Source organism: Dama dama, chromosome 7, assembly GCF_033118175.1.
Source record: "Dama dama isolate Ldn47 chromosome 7, ASM3311817v1, whole genome shotgun sequence".
NCBI lineage: Eukaryota > Metazoa > Chordata > Mammalia > Artiodactyla > Cervidae > Dama > Dama dama.
Window position 1 is genome coordinate 12,534,698 of NC_083687.1, and position 17,355 is coordinate 12,552,052.

Here is a 17,355-nt window from a genome sequence, read left to right on the forward strand (position 1 = left end):
AATCAGTTAGCCCATCAACCCATCAGTAAAATTAATACAGTTTTAAATTGCTTTTTGCTATTTATATCTCAGGATGGGCTGAAAACAAAGAGTAAGGAGATTTTCCATGTATGAGCTATAGCTGAATAACTGGGATATGACCATAGCAACAAATGTAACTTTGGTGTATGCAAGGCTAAAATGTGTGCTCAGAAAAGAAGAAATTTCAACATGCTTGTCTCTCACAACGATGAGCATTACTGTCCCATAAGGAAGTTAAGGTCCAATAAGTGCAAATGTCTTTACCAAAGTCACAGTAATACGTGTGGGCAGAGCTGGGGCTAGAAACCAGATCTCCTGATTTTTAGATCAGTGTTCTAGCCACTCTGTTACCACTACAGTTCCTATTGACAGTGGTCAAATTCTGCTCAGGAGCCAGAAGCAAGACCATAGGTTTTCAGAGGAAGTGCATTAGTAGGTGCTCAGTCGTGTCCAATTCTTTGTGACCCCATAGACTGTAGCCCGCCAGGCTCCTCTGTCTATGGGGTTCTCCAGGCAAGAATACTGGAGTGGGTTGCCGTTTCCTACTACAAGGATCTTCCTGACCCAGGGATCAAACTTGTGTCTCTTGCACCTCCTGCATTGGCAGGCAGATTCTTTACCACCGCGCCACCTGGAAAAAGCCCTTGGAAAGAATCCCGTGTTGTGATTCTTCTGAGAACCCCTGGGTGATAGGCAGGTGTAGAGAGTGTGCTCTCTCCAATTATGGCCCTCTGTGGGGGTGGCGGGGGGAGCAGACCACGGCATTGGGACAATTTGTTTCATATCTCGTCCAGTGTTCCTTCCTTTCCATGTGCCACTTGACTGAAGACCTGCCACCCTAGGGAGAGTCATCAAAACTCTTTAGCATGCCAGAAAAATAAAATGGACTTGGAATAATGAGGACCTAAGATGGATGGGAATCAAGGAAGGAGCTGGAGGAATAGAAATTGAAGTTGGTGGAGGAACGGTATAAGCACTTCAACATGAATCTAGGTCTTAATTAAGGCATCTTAAAAGTGAGGGATGTGAGAGTTGATGTGAAAGCACAAGGGAGCACTCTAAAAGAAAAAGAGTATTTCAGTTGCTAACCAAAAGGGAAAAAATGAAGGGAGAGATGAAGTTTCCTGAAGAAAGGAAGAGATGAAGTTAAAGATTATAATTTTTTTTTTTTTACTATTTGCTAGCTGCTTTACAAATACTCTCTAATCCTCACAATCACCTTGTAAGGTAGGTGCTATTATCATCCCCATCTTATAGACGAGAATACTGAGGCTCAGCTGGGTTGGATAGCCTACTTAAGGTCACACAGTTGGGAAGCAGCAGGACTGGGATTCAAAACCAGGCAATCTGGCTTCAGACTCTTGCTTTCAGCCACAGCGCTGGGCTACCTTTTAGGTTAAAATTCAGAAATAGACATAACTGTGTGCTTTAGAAGTAAGGAATGAGAACTGTCATAAAAGCCCATGGGAGGCAGTGCAGGTCAGATTTAAATGTCTAAGGATAGGGCAGCTGGAGGGGAATAGGCTGAAACTTCTTTGGTAGTGCCTGTTTATGACGAGGGATAAATTAGGAAAAGACTATGCTTTCACAGAGCAAAGTCAATGCGGCCCCCAAGTGCTCTCTTTGTCATATGACCTCTGACCCATCCTGGAACAGGAGAAATGAGAGTTGTGATAGAGGACAGGGAAGGACATCCAAGACCACAACCTGCGAAAGGCAGGATATGGGCAAAGCAGGAGGCTCACGGGGAGGAAGGTCTGCAATAGGGTTGCGTGGAGGCCTTCCTCTCTTGTCACCCGACACATGCCAACTCTGGGTGAGGAAATCAAGGGATGACAGGGGCTAATAAATGTGCAGTGTGAGTGAGGACAGTTTGAGTAGTTAGGGTTAATATGATGATGCAGGTCACAAGGGGTTTTCAACCTGATGTCTGTAGATGACCAAGGGATCTCTAGAGGAAATTCATGGCGGTATGTGACTTTAGGAAAAATGATACCTTTATTTTCACTAACCTCCTAAATGAAATGTAGTATTTCCTTCAGTTATGAATGTTGACAACAAACCATAGTCGTTATCAGCAGAGTTTTGACTTTGTCACCAACAGAATCACAAATATTTTCACATTACAGTAAAACTGCTGCAGATATCTTAAGATATAATTTATACTCATCATTACTTAGAAATTACAGTTGTCATTACACCCACAATTATTAAATACCATGATTTCTGTATTTTTTCATATGTTGATAACTATACTTCAACATAACTGGTTTCCTTCATAATGCTTTGTATTTTATGCATTTTAAAATATTCTGGCCAAGAGCATTTAATGGGGAAAAGAATGGACTCATCAACATATAGTACTGGGAAAATGAGATAGCCACTTGGAGAAAAATGAAGTCAGACTCTTACTTTATATCATATACAAAGTTTACTCAGAATGCATCAAAGATCTAAATTTAAGAACTAAAACTATTAAACTCTTAGAAGAAAACATAGGGGAAAATCTTCATTACCTTGGATTTCACAATAGTTTCTTACATAAGACACCACAGTCACAAGCAAGAAAAGAAAAAAAATAGATAAATCTAATTTCATTAAAATTAAAACTGTTGCACACCAAAAGACACTATCAACAGGAAACCCACAGAATGGGAGGAAATATTTGCAAATCACATATCTGATAAGGGTTTAATATCCAGAATAAATAAAGAACTCTTACAATTCAACAACAAAAAGAAAAAAAAAATCTAGTTTTTAAAAAGGCAAAGGAGTAGACATTTCTCCAAAAAAAGATATACAAGAGACCAATAAACACATGAAAAGAGGCTCATCATATTTAGTTATTCAGTTCAGTTCAGTTCAATCGCTCAGTTGTGTCTGACTCTTTGCGACACCATGAATCACAGCATGCCAGGCCTCCCTGTCCATCAGCAACTCCCGGAGTTTACCCAAACTCATGTCCATCGAGTCAGTGATGCCATCCAGCCATCTCATCCTCTGTTGTCCCCTTCTCCTCCTGCCCCCAATCCCTCCCAGCATCAGGGTCTTTTCCAATGAGTCAACTCTTCACATGAGGTGGCCAAAGTATTGGAGTTTCAGCTTCAACATCAGTCCTTCCAATGAACACCCAGGACTGATCTCCTTTAGGATGGACTGGCTGGATCTCCTTGCAGTCCAAGGGACTCTCAAGAGTCTTCTCCAACACCACAGTGCAAAAGCATCAATTCTTTGGCGCTCAGCTTTCTTCACAGTCCAACTCTCACATCCATACATGACCACTGGGAAAACCATAGCCTTGACCAGACGGACCTTTGTTGGCAAAGTAATGTCTCTGCTTTTCAATATGCTATCCAGGTTGGTCATAACTTTCCTTCCAAGGAGTAAGCGTCTTTTAATTTCATGGCTGCAATCACCATCTGCAGTGATTTTGGAGTCCCCCAAAATAAAAGTCTGACACTGTTTCCACTGTTTCCCCATCTATTTTCCATGAAGTGATGGGACCAGATGCCATGATCTTAGTTTTCTGAATGTTGAGCTTTAAGCCAACTTTTTCACTCTCCTCTTTCACTTTCATCAAGAGGCTTTTTAGTTCCTCTTCACTTTCTGCCATAAGGGTGGTATCATCTGTAATAATTAGGGAAATGCAAAAAAAAAAAAAAAAAGCACCACCCTACAATGTGATACCATTTTACACCTACTAGTATGGCTATAACAATAATTTTTTAGAAAAGGAAAATAACAATTATTGGAGAGGATTTGAAGAAACTGGAATACCTGCTAATGTGAATGGGCAATGATGCAGCAACTGTGAAAAAATTTCAAAAAATTAAACATAAAATTACCATTTGATCCAACAATTCCCCTCTTAGGTGTATACCTAAAAAAATCACAAGCAGGGACTCAAACCGGTACTCCTATGCCAATACTCATGGTGGGATTATTCACGACAGCCAAAAAGTGGAAACAATCCAAGTGTCCATTAACAGATGAATGGATAAACAAAACAAGGCCTGTACTCACAATGGAATATCATCAGCCATAAAATGAAATACTGATCCATGCTACAACATTATGCTAGGTGAAATAAACAGGACATAAAAGACAAATACTGTATGACTCCACTTAAATGAAATATCTATAATAGGCAATTCAGAGAGACAGAAAGTAGAAGAGAGGTTACCAGAGACTGGAGGAGGGGGAAAATGGGGAGTTATTGCCTAACGGGTACAAAATGTCTGTTTGCAGTGATGAAAAAGTTTTGGAAATAGATAGCGGTAATGGTTGCACAACATCATGAATGTCATTAATACTGCTGATTGGTACACTTTAAAATGGTTAAAATGACCAATTTTATGTTGTATATACTTTACCACAATAAAAAAAGTTAAAAAAATTATTCTGAAAAGAGGTTCATTAGGTCTGATAGATAGCTAAAAGGTTCAAACACAAAAACAGGTTACAAGCCCCTGAACTATAGAACTTACAGAGTTGTTCTGGTATCATTAATTAGTCCACCATGGTTGCTTTTTGTTGTTATTGTTAGGAGACTGGCAACGGTGGTTAATCAAACAATGTATTTATTAAATATCATCCCTGGATGCTGTGGGGGACAACTAAGGTCTTTATGCCAAGTTTACAATCAAGAAGGTGATACAAGAGACTTCCCTGGTGGTCCAGTGGTTAAGAATCCGCCTGCCAATGATGGGACATGGGTTCGATCCCCGGTGGGGAAAGATTCCACATGACTCGGAGCAGCTGAATCCATGTACCCCAACTACCGAGCCCAAGAACTGTAGAGCTGGTGCTCCATACCAAGAGAAGCCACCGCAATGAGAAGCCCACGCACCACAACGAGAAAGTAGTCCCCACTGGCCGCAACTAGAGAAAGCCCTTGTGCCCCAACAAATATCTGGCACAGCCATAAAGAAAAAAATAAATAAAAATTTAAAAAGAAGGCGATAGAGGACAAACCACACACACACACACACACACACACACAAACCACAAAAAACAACTGAAGAGAAATTATGCAATAAGCTAGGGGTTCTGATGACAGGAATCCAGAAGAGGAAAACAGAAGTAGGCACCAAAGGCAGCAAGTAGAGTTTTGGGGCTGCCAGCTTGGCTGCGGCTGAATGCACACACGAACCTGCATTGCACTTGGTGACTGACGGTGCTGATGTCGATGTCCACGTTCGCAGAGGAAGTGGTCTTCCTTCTGTGTTCCTGTTGAAAGTTTTCCTCATTGTACACGTCTCGCTTCACATCATATGTGAAAGAATTCTGCCTGTACCTTGAGGCAAAACTCTGGAAGCTCCTGTCTGGTTGCATTGTTCCTGGAAGAGTGGAAAGAAATTGAACAAGTGACATTTTTAAAAAAAATCTAGATCCTTGACACATTTTTATGGAGATAAAATTTCCATGTAATGGTAACATATCTACAAAACGTGGGAAACAATCTATGGGCAATGCAGGAGACACAAGTTCCATCCCTGACTTGGGAAGATGCCCTTGAGGAGGAAATGGCAACCCACTCCAGTATTCTTGCCTGGAAAATCTCATGGACAGAGAAGCCTGGTGGGCTACAGTCCATGGGGTCACAAAGAGTCGGACACGACTGAGCGACTAAGCATACCTACATAAAGCATCACAGTTTTAGAAAACTTTCTCATTTAGTGTATAATTTTATACCTAAAACAACCCTATTAAAAAAGCCAGGTGTACAATGTATGGCAAAAATCACTACAATATTGTAAAGTAATTAGCCTCCAATTAAAATAAATAAATTTTTTAAAAAGCCAGGTGTATTTTCTCATTTTCCAAATGGAGAAACCAAAGCTTGAAAGTTTAAACAGCTTTGGCTGTTGAATATTTAGAGTCAGGACTAGAACCCAAATGTCTGGCTAGAAAGCCTAGTTTTCTTCATATGTTGTTCTGTTGCAGGGAAAAGATTAAGAGGCAAAAGTATAACCACTAATTTTCACTGAAACTACTAAAGGTTAAGGGATCAACATGGGGTTTTCTAACTTCTTTTTTTTTTAATCTAAAATAGCATCCATCATTATCCCTTTATCTTTTTCTTTTCTTCACAAAACTTAATAGTGCCTGACTCAGTATTTGTCTGTTCATTGTTTGTTTCCCACACTAAAATATAATTCCAAGAGGCAGGACTTTATTCCAGGGCCCCAAATACTGTGTGACATTTAGTAGGCCCTCAACAAATTTTTCTGAATGATGGTCGAGTATCTAGTTAGTGGCGTTATAACGTAGCAGAAAAAGCATGGCACAGGGTGTCAGGATTCTGGAGTTCTAGCTCTGGTTTTGTTTTGTTTTTTTTTTTTAACAACTAGCTCTATGATTGGGGGCAAGTTTCTTAGAAACTGAGTTTCAGTTTTCCGGTCCATAAAATGACATGGTTTGACCGTATGATCTCTAAGGGTCATGAAAAGTGAAAGACAGTGAAGGCACTCAGTCGTGTCCAACTTTCTGCTACCCCATGGGCTGTAGTCTACCAGGCTCCTCTGTCCACGGGATTTTCCAGGCAAGAGCACTGGAGTGGGTTGCCATTTCCTTCTCCAGGAGATCTTCCTGACCCAGGGATCAAACCCAGGCTTCCCTCATTGCAGGCAGATGCTTTACCATCTGAGCCACCAGGGAAGCCCCCTAAGGGCTTTTAAAGTTAAATCAAACTTTAAAAATACGTACTATCATCTTGCTCTTTTAAAAAGAATGAGAAGAAAGAGTTAATGAGGATGGATATAGTTCCATCTCTTGGAGAAAGTGCAACTGTTCTTGATTGTCCGTGTTTTAGAATAATAAAAAGGGCACACAGCTAATATTCTTCCACATAAATGTAAAAAAGTAGATCTATATTTATCATCAACATCACATACAACATTCATAGAGCACTTAATATATACCAAGCATTGCACTAGATTTTTTCATGAGTTATTTCTTTTAATTCCCACAACAATCCTACTACTACTTTTGAAAGTGAAAGTGAAAGTCGCTCAGTCGTGTCTGACTCTTTGTGACCCCATGGACTATAAAGTCCCTGGAATTCTCCAGGCCAGAATACTGGAGTGGGTAACCGTTTCCTTCTCCAGGGGCTCTTCCCAACTGAGGGATTGAACTCAGGTCTCCCGCATTGCAGGTGGATTCTTTACCAGCTGAGCCACCAGGGAAGCCCAAGAATACAGGTGATTAAACTGAGGTTTTGGAAATGTTAGGTAACTCAGCTATAGTTTTATATAATGTATTTTTACTCTCAAAACATAGGGGAGCAGGAATGTACTGTATAACACTATGAACCAATGATCACAAATCCAATAAAGGAGTGAGAGTATAGTTAGGGAACACAGAAGAGGATGGAAGAGCTGCTTTACAATGTATTACTTAAGAGAATTAGCACTTTGTGTCTTCCAGAAAAAAACAGAACTATACACTAAAACATAGGTAACATTTTTCCCTTTCTTTACCCCACCCATAGGAATACTGATCCATCCTTCCTTACTTTTCCTATGTAATCTTACAATAAACTTCCATGACTAGAATCTATCTGTTCTTGGCAACTAAAAGAGCCTAATTAACCTGCTTATTATATTGAGATTATAAAAACTGCCATCCTGGGACTTCCCTAGTGGTCCAGTATTAAAGAATCCACCTGCCAGCACTATTTACAATAGCTAGGACATGGAAGCAACCTAGATGCCCATCGATGGATAAGTGGATAAAGAAGTTGTGGTACATATACACAATGGAATATTACTCAGTTATAAAAAGGAACACATTCAAGTCAGTTCTAATGAGGTGGATGAACCTGGAGCCTATTATACAGAGTGAAGTAAGTCAGAAAGAGAAAGAGAAAGACAAATACTATATATATTAATGCAAATACATGGAATCTAGAAAGATGGTGCCATGATACTATTTGCAGGGCAGCAATGGAGACACAGACATAAAGAACAAACTTCTGGACACAGTCGGGGAAGGAGAGGGTGGGATAATTTGAGAGAGTAGCACTGAAATGGGTACGTTACCATATGTAAAACAGACAGCCAGCGGGAATTCATTGTGTGACACAGGGAACCCAAAGCTGGCGCTCTGTGACAACCTAGAGGGGTAGGATGGGGAGGGAGGTTCAAGAGGGAGGGAATGTATGTCTACCTGTGGCTGATTCATGTTGATGTGTGGCAGAGACCATCACGATACGGTGGAGTAATTATCCTCCAATTAAAAATAAAATTAAATTAAAAAAGAATCCACCTGCCAACGCAGGGGACATGGGTTCCATCCCTGGTCCAGGAAGATTCCACATGCCCTGGGGCAGCTGGGCCTGTGCACCACAACTATTGAGCCTGCATGCCCTAGACCCTGTGCTCTGCAAAAAGAGAATCGACCACAATGAGAAGCCCGTGCACCACCACTAGAGAGCAGCCCCTGCTCGCCTCAACATGAGTGGCAACTCAGTGCAGCCAATAAATAAATAAAAAAAAATAAAATGTAAAAAAAATTGCCATCCTGGGTTAGATGGAGAGTCTAGAATTCGGCACTTTGTTTCTGAAATGCCACGAAGCAGGCAACGTGTGGACAAGCATAATGGAAACAGTGGGCCAGGCGAAGGTGGCTGCAGCTACTCAGCCCTAGCAATCATTGTCATGGGGGATATGGGGCTCAGGATGGCCAGATCTGATCTTTCCCCAGGGAAGCCATAATTCCAGATTTTTATGTGAAATCTTCTGACTTTGAATTGTTGTCAATCACCGTACATAGTTTTAAAAACACAGTATGCATCTAACAAAACATCTCTGCAGGCCAGATTCAGTCTGACCCAGCAGCATGTGACCTCTGATCCAGAGACTTGTTGTTAAAACAAAATACTCTCATCTCCTCCCATCACAAATTATAACTTATCCCTCAAGAATTTCTCTTTCTCTCAAAGCTAAAGCATTTATGTTTTCTGTTGTCACACCCTTGGGAGGTATTATATCTCATCAATTGACTTACGGAAAAAAGCATTTCTCCTTGTTGTCTTCAACCTACATCATGTATATTTCAAAAGGTAGCCATGTTCTACTAGACTAGGATTTGGTAAGTTTGCCTGCTATAATTTTCACAATCTTATAAATTTCTACCATATGCAATCTTGGCCTTCATTTATTTCTGACTGAAGAATGCTTTTCCACCTGTGGTCAATTAATTTATGGTTGTTGCTGTTTAGTCGCCAAGTCAAGTCTGACTCTTTTGTGACCCTGTGAACTACAGCCCACTGGAATTTTTTTACAGTCCATGGAATTTTTCCAGGCAAGAATACTGGAGTGGGTTGCCATTTCCTTCTCCAGGGGATCTTCCCAATCCAGGGATCAAACCTGCGTCTCTGCACTGGCAGGTGGATTCTTTACCACTGAGCCACCAGGGAAGCCCTGGTTAATTAATTTAGTGTTCCACAAACATTTGCTGAATGCTAGGTGCTCAAAGGATACAAAAGGACAAAGACTCTACAATTTAGTAGAATAAAAATACCAAAATATGGTGCTATCAGAGGTTAGAGGTGCGAAAGGCAGAAATTAACATTTATTGCTGGCCTGCCATAGCCAGTTTCTTCACACACATCGTCTCAAAAGATAGGTATTATTTTCCTGATAATAATTATCCTCATTTTACTGGTGACTTCAGTGAGCTCCTCAGTCATACAACCATTAAACAGCAGAGCCAGAATCTGAACCTGGTCTTTCTGATTCTAAAATGGATGCCACATCTAATGCCACGTGATGTCCTATAGAATGAGATTAATAACCCCAGCTAGGTGAAGGCCTCTCTGGGGAGATATGGCTAAACTGCTCTGGCTAAACTGGAGGCAGGTAGGAGAATAAGGTATTTCAGGAAGAGAACAGGATAAAATTACAGACATAGTTTAAGGCAACTCATTCAACAGGTCTAAGTAAAGTCAGTGTCAAACCCAAAGGGTTGAGGCCTATTTCTGGAGAATCCTGAATACTGGGTTGAACCTGGACTTTTCGGCAAGCTAAAATGTTCAATAAGCAGTGGTAACATGCACAGACGTGCTTTGGGAAGAATCATGTCAGTGGTAGAGTCTAGAGCTGTGCTGACCAGTACAGTAGTCACTGCTACCTGTGAAAACTTAAATTTAACTTAATTAAAATAAAATGAGGGAATTCCTTGGCGGTCCTGTGGTTAGGACTCAGCTGTTTCATTGCTGTAGCCCCGGATTCAATTCCTGGTCAGGAAAACGCGTGGCAATGCCTCACGCTCTGTGGCATGGCCAGTACATAAAATGAAAACTTCAGTTCCTTAGTCACAATCACTATATTTCAAGGGCTCAATAGCCATGTGTGGTAGGGACTAGCAACTAGACAGGGCAGGTGTTAAACACTTCTATCCTTATAGAAAGTTCTACTGGATAGCACTGGAGACAGGAGAGACTGAGGCAAAAAGACCAGTCAGAGCCCTTTACTATTATGGTAGTCTGACAGAGAGGCAATCAAGTCACAACTCAGGGACCACAGTCTGAGTGGTTAGGAGAGGCGGATGGAAAGCTGTCTTCAAAGGGCTTATCATATAACTGGCTAATGGCAGCAAAGGAAAATATTTTTTAGTTATTGTTTTGTTTCCAGTAGTCATCTCCGGAATTTCCTCAGTTCCATTAGTCTTTCTTGACTTCACAGAAAACTCACTGGCTTGTTTTCTGCATTAACACGACCCTTCCCTTTAAGGTATGATGGTCAGAAGCTACTACTGACAAGTGGCAGATGCACTTTAATGTGGAGAGGATGATGCATTTCAGAAGAAGGTCATCCAAACCACACTGATGGGATAACAACCTTTCAGCTGAGACACAACACAAGAGGGACTGTCTCTTACTGATTCCTAAAATTCCCTGATGCTTCCTGCTATCAGACAAAACATTCAGGTGGGTGGGCCATGATCTGAACAACTTAAGGTATCATTTTCATATTCTACAAATGTGACATAATTTGGGGCATCTTGATTCACTACTAATTAATAGAAATTAATCTCTATAGGCCATACTTGGTCTTACAAACAACAGCATCATCTGGGAACTTGGTGAAAATGCTAATTCTCAGACCCCACCTAACAAGACACAATTAATCAGAAACTCTGAGGATGGACCAGCAGTCTGTTTTAAGAAGCCCTCCAGATGATTCTGGTACACAGTGAAGTATGAAGACCACTGTAAATGTAGCTAATTATCTTTATTCAGTCAGACAATCAGGATTAAATTTGGGACACTGTTAATATAGGCACTTTTGACCTAGCTCCTTCATCCCCATACTACCCCTATCCATCCAGCCATCCACTGATTCTTTTACATAAGGTGCTAAAAGTATTTTAAAAGCCAAGAGTAAAATATTTAAATACAACCCAATTCAACCCAATTTTCTATTACTCCAATTGATGTGAAATCCTGAAACTTAGTTTCAAGATTATCATTTCATATGGTCAACTTTCACATGTTCTCCGTAATTGTGGGAAAGTAAAATTCACTTTCAGAATTTCAAAATAAATATTTGTAATTCCATCAGAAACAACAGGCCTTTGCCCATTCTAACTACGCTTTTATGGTGGAATGTATGTGGAAAAAGAAAGGCACAAGCACAGGGCATTGCTTTCAGTACCTTTCCGTCACTTGGTCTAGTGTCTGGGGATGAATGATCAGAGGACGGCCCTCAAGGAGCTGACCATCCGACACACTGCCTTTAATGCGACCTGGTGAGAGTATTACCAATGGGCTGGTTGGAGAGAAACTCATTGTTGGGGTGGGGATGTTGGAGAAGGGGTTGCTGCGATCCATCAACAGAACTTGAAAGGAAGAGAAAGGGGCTAAGAGAGGTGGGAGTGGAGGCTCAGTTAGAAGGAACAACAAGAACAGCAGTGAGGTCTAAAAAGCAGAAGGGGCGCAACTGGGCAGTCAAGCCTCGGGAGGAGGAGGGTGGCGGCGGGGTGCGTTGATCAGGGGGAGACTCGGGCAGCAGACCAGTTCTGGGGCTTATGACTTCAGACCAACGAGTGTGGAAGGAGTCAGCCTGCCAAACGCACGCGCCGTCTTTCCTCATGGACTTTCAAAAGCAGCGACCGCACGGGGAGAGAAGCTCCCAGGGACGACCGTCATTCATTCATTCCGCAAACACTGATTGAGTGCCCTCGACGAGCCTGACCCTGCCTTGACAGCGGCCCAGGGACTTCCGAGTGTAACGCGGGGGCTGGGCGGAGTGGTCCCCGCACCCAACGCCGGAGCCCGGGCCTCGCCGCCGCCACCACCGGCAGCCCCGGCCCCGGGCCCCGGGCGGCTCCCCGGGTCCCTCGGTTCACCTGGTTCCCGGGCTGCGGCGGGAGGGCGGGCGCTGGAGCCGGAGGCAGCTTTGGCCGGGCGGGCGGCGCTGTGGACGCGGACGCCGGCGGTTCCCGAGCCGTTGCGGCCGAACCCGCGGGCCTCCTTGATGCCAGGCCTCGCGCGCCGCACTTGGCCTAAGTGATTCACTCTAAGTCGCCCGACGACTCTTGGGGACAGAAGACGCAGGAGGAAACTGGAGGCTAAGACGGTCGCCGAGACCTCCAACCCCGACTGGAGGACGCTCTCCTGCCCAGCTCCTTCCCAGGACCCCTTAACCTCCGCCGAAGCTCACTCCCTGTCACTGTCTCCCTGCGCCTTGCAGTCCCTCTTTGACCAGTTGCAGTTTTCCACTTGCTTGATTGCTGTAGTAATGTCTAATATATTATTCACTTTACCTATGACTTTAAAATATATACTTACGTCTTTATTTAGCCGCATCAGGATTTAGCTGCAGCACGTGGACCTTCCATCTTCCTAGCTGCAAGTGGGATCTAGTTCCCCCACCAGGGATCAACCCAGGCGCTCTACTTCAGGAGCATGGAGTCTGAGCCACTGGACCAACCGGAAGTCCCTACCTATACCTTTTTGTAATCTGTCTCATCCCCAGAAGGGCAGGAATTTTTATGTCTTTCTTATTTGCTGTATCATTGGTGCCAAAGCAATGTGGTAGATCTAGTAAGTGCTTGATAAATTTGTGTTGAAAAATTGAATGATTGCACCACTATTCACTGTAGGCTCTGTGTAGGCAGCCGCTATCTGCCTTTTAACCAATTTTCCATTAGAAGTGCCTGGTACCTAGTAGGCATTCAATATATATTTGCTGAGTGAGTGAGTGTATCGCTCCTCTTTACCCTTTTGGTCACTCTCATGTCATCATCCCAATTTGTTGGATAAATACATGAATTTCTTAGAATTCCAGCTTACAAGTTTTCTCCCTTTTATCCATGCACTCACCTTGATCCCCCACTCTTACCTCTCATATCTTTACAGCTGCATTTTTGCTCTTGCTTCCTCCTTCTACCTCCAATACTTCTTAGAAAGCTCACTATCTGCAGTTTGGCTTGGAACATTTTTAAGCAACATGTCTTCTAAGGCAAGAGAATCTAGGCCGTCACACTGAATCCAAAGAAAGCTTTCCGCAAATCACCCATGACCCTTGTTTTGGGTTTTATTTTTCCTTGAGAACTGATGATCCTGCACTGCCTCCTAAGTTGAGATCATGTTCTTGTTCATAATTTGCTCAACAAATATTTATGGAGTAACTTCTATGTTCAAGGCCCTGAGCTAGATGCTGGGACAAGATAGGCAAAATTTGAGCACTTCAAGGGATGCATAACACAAAAGAGAATAGTCATGGATAGTGATGGGAAGTGTCCTGGCTTAACCCAGTTATTTCTAAAAGAAATGACGAAGAATAAGATAGGGTCCAATTCTGCTTATTGTAACAAGTTTCAGGGTAGGAATAGGTTAATAGTGAGGTGAAGGTATGGGGTTATAATACCTTGCCCATTCACATTTATTATCTTGTTCAGCTTTCAGGTGGGAATGTAGGGCAGCAATTCTTTTTTGCATAAACTGGAACTAAGGTCTAAGAAAGGTCAATTGACTTGCCCAACAGGACACTGCCAGAAAACCACTGTCTGCACTGTTCTTACTCTGAGAGGCATGATTACAATTCTTAAAACCCTCTTTGCTGGAAGTTCTTCAAGGTAGGAATCTGTTTCAAGCCTTCAGGGTAAAGGTTTTAAAAATGTTTCTCCAAGGGAGATACCAAGGACTTTTCTGAACCTGGCGCACATTGTAAAAATGCACAGTCTTGGCGTCCCTCTGGGACCCATCTAATCAAACTCGTTGTGCAAGGTGCTTCTGCACTTAAAAATTTGAGAACTACTAGAAGTGTTTGGGTGGAAAAACCTCAACCTTAATTCAGGGCTAATATTTACCTTTGGGACAGGTTTCGTCAGCATTCCGAAGAGTAAGCGTATGTCCTTGAGCAGATGGGACTGCAACGGCTTTCTGGCCGGAATCTTTCTCTTTTTTTATGCAAGTACTTCTTGGAAATTGGGGGTTTTCCGCCGAGCAGGTGCTCAGCTGCTAGTGACTACCCACCGTTCAAAGGTCTTCTGGCTCTTTTCCCAGACACCCGATTGATTTGTCACTGCCTCTTTCCAACAGGGAGCCAAGCACTTGCCCCGCCGACCACGGTGGGGCGCGCGCGGCCTGTGTCGTCTGTTTCTCCCCTCCTTCCCGGGTCCGCCTTCGCGCGCTAAAGGAGAGCAATCCCTAGGAGTTCCTGCCTCTGGGGGCCAGCTGTTGCTCTCTTCTCGCGAGAATTACTTCTCCTGCGCTCTCCCTTCATCAACCCCCCCTCCCGCGGGCAGGTTCCATATTGGGTAAAATCTCGGCTCGAGGAGAGGTCCGGGAGCTGATCTCGCGAGAGCACGGCGGGAGGCTCCTGTTCGCTGGCTCTGGGAAAGGCGACCACTGGAAGCTCCGCGGGCGCTGCAGCTGGAGCTGTGACCCCGCCGCGCAGCCGGGAGTCGGCCCGGTGTGGAGAGAGTGCAGGGAGAGCTGGGCGGGGCGCCAGCCCAGGGCCCCGGAGCGTGCCCCGGCCCTTCGCAGGGCTTCTCCCGCCGTCGGTGAGGCGCGTCCAGCCGCTGCGGCTGACAGGGGCCGCGCGCGCGCGCGGGAGTCGTCAGGGTCGCCGCAGCCGCACCTGCGCGGGCGGCCAGCGCAGGGTTCCCCGCCCGGCCGGGCGGGCTACGAGGTCAGGGGAAGCGGGTGCGGGTGCAGGCGGGGCCCCGCAAGGGCCACCTCCTCGCCCCGCGGCCACCGCTGGAAGATGTCTCAGGAGAGGCCCACGTTCTACCGGCAGGAGCTGAACAAGACCATCTGGGAGGTGCCCGAACGTTACCAGAACCTGTCCCCGGTGGGCTCCGGCGCCTATGGCTCCGTGTGGTGAGTGTCACCGGGCCGGGGGCCTCGCTGGGCTGGGTGGCTCCGTATGCCCCAGAGTCAGGCCTGCCCCCACGGCTCAGCAATGCACCCAGCGGCAGGAATTTTCCTTGGGGGGAGGGCATCCCAGCCCTCTTCGCCCCCTGTCCTGCACTCCCTGTCCCCCTTGCACCCCCGCCCTGCACGCCCACGTAGATGGTCAGCTGTGTGTAGGACGCAGGTCCACGGTGGGCGGTGGGTCATGGTGTTGGAGCCGGGCCCTGACTCGCACCCTGCGCGTTCCCTTGGCGGGGGTGGGGGGGTGGGTGCTGCTGCGCGGGCAGGAACACGGGTCCCTCTTCGGAGGTCTCCCTGCTGGCACCGAGCAGAAGGACTCTCTCGAGATGTGCCTGCCCTCTGAGCAGACAAACCCGGGGAGCTGCTCGGAGAAGCAGAAGGGCAAAGCTCGACTGCGGTCATCTGAACAAAACTGAAGACGAAGGGCGTTGAGTCCGGGCTTTTTTGCAAACCTCTGTCGAAATTGCATTTTGAGAAGGGTTCTTTTTGAATTCGCACTTGAATTAGCAGCTATCCAGGGAGCTTACAATACCGACTTTATCTCGGTGAGCCCTGTGCCAGCTTGAGTAGTGTGTTTCCGATTCAGTTGAAAGCGTATTTCCTTTTCGCAGAGTGGGGGGTTGGTGGTAGTGCCTGCAAACACACTGCAGCTTGAGAAGCTGGCGGCCTCGCTGATTAGTCACATACCACTGCTCATTTTAAGTATTGTTTGACAAAACAATTTTCTCCTTTGGAGCAAGTGAGGTTCAGATCCGTTGGACGCCCTCAGGATCAAAAAGCTATTAACAATGCTGCTATGTATTATACATATTTTTTAATCGTGATAACTCTTGTGAAACACTGTTTTTAAAGTCCCTTAGAGGTTTGCAGAGAACTTAATCTGCACTTACAGCCTGAGAGGTACATAATGGTTTTCATGGGATATGGAGTATATAGCCAAGGAAGGAAGAGACACTTTTCAGCTTTAATTCACACTATGAATGTCTTTTAAATTAAACACTACTGTAAAATTTCCAGACCTCACTTCACTAACTTTTCTAACTTCTAAGGTTTTATACACAGTATTTTAGATTTTGTGTAATTTGAGAGCTGATCTGAAGCTATTTCATGTAATTCCTCTCCATGCATTATTTGCAAAGAGGTCTACAAAATTAGTTTTTTGTTTCGCGGCAGATTCCAGGCTTTTAGACTTGTTCATCTTTAAATATAATTCCTGTGTTTCTTAGAGCCCCAGCGTGAATTTCCTGTTTGGTAGAATCTTCTGGGTAATTGAGATTGTGCAATTGTGTCCAGCAACAGATCATATTGCATTTTCTAGTTCAGACTGCTTGAGTGATGTCGCTGATGGCCCTATGCTTGACATCTTTTTTCCATTTTTATAGCGTGCTGTTGATTTGCTAATTTTCGAAGATGTGTTTGGATCATTGCTCCTTTAACAGCTCACTTGTTTACCACCAGTTTTCATTCTGGAATTGACACATTAATTTTTGTGGTACTGAATTTTTGTTTCCAATCATTATTGTTTAAACTTTAGTGGAGCATTACGACTCAACTGCTTGCAAGGTTTCCCTACAATTGATGTGAATAACTCAGCCCTGGCACTAGAGATCCAGTGAAGTCCTGATAAAACACAAACTCCACATTTTTTAGTGCTTTATCTTTCTGGTTTATAGAAGCCATCAAAACTGACACTTGGAAGTAATTTTGTTAAACAGGTTTTTAAAAGTAGGTAATACATTCACATTGTATAAAATGTAAAAGGCATAGAAAGACAGTGAAAAGTTTCTCTTTCTCCGGTTGTACTAGTTCTTTTCTCAAGAGACAACCCCTGTTAAGTTTCTTGTGTCTCTTTCTGCGGAGGCAGTTCTGCTAAGGGTATTTAAGGTGTAACCTATAACATATTGGTGGAGAAAAATAACCAATGTTACGTGATAATTGACCATAAA

At 44.0% G+C, this 17,355-nt stretch overlaps 2 protein-coding genes across 4 annotated transcripts in view; one reads left to right on the forward strand and one right to left on the reverse strand.

The window, feature by feature from the left end:
* Nucleotides 1-14,472, reverse strand: part of SLC26A8 (solute carrier family 26 member 8) — an 82,740-nt gene extending 68,268 nt beyond the window's left edge. Inside the window, exons 1-2 of the mRNA XM_061146534.1 lie at nucleotides 14,341-14,472; nucleotides 5,174-5,360 (exon numbers count right to left, since the gene is read on the reverse strand). Of these exons, the coding sequence (XP_061002517.1) occupies nucleotides 5,174-5,355 (182 nt within the window). The 5' untranslated portion in view covers nucleotides 5,356-5,360; nucleotides 14,341-14,472. The remainder of the gene's footprint in view (nucleotides 1-5,173; nucleotides 5,361-14,340) is intronic.
* Nucleotides 14,473-15,093: 621 nt separating this feature from the next.
* Nucleotides 15,094-17,355, forward strand: part of MAPK14 (mitogen-activated protein kinase 14) — a 74,290-nt gene continuing 72,028 nt past the window's right edge. The window contains exon 1 of one of the 3 annotated variants that reach the window (XM_061146538.1): nucleotides 15,094-15,355. In XM_061146538.1, coding sequence (XP_061002521.1) covers nucleotides 15,240-15,355 — 116 coding nt within the window. In that variant the 5' untranslated portion in view covers nucleotides 15,094-15,239. The remainder of the gene's footprint in view (nucleotides 15,356-17,355) is intronic. The other 2 variants (XM_061146537.1, XM_061146535.1) reach the window with 2 other exon arrangements.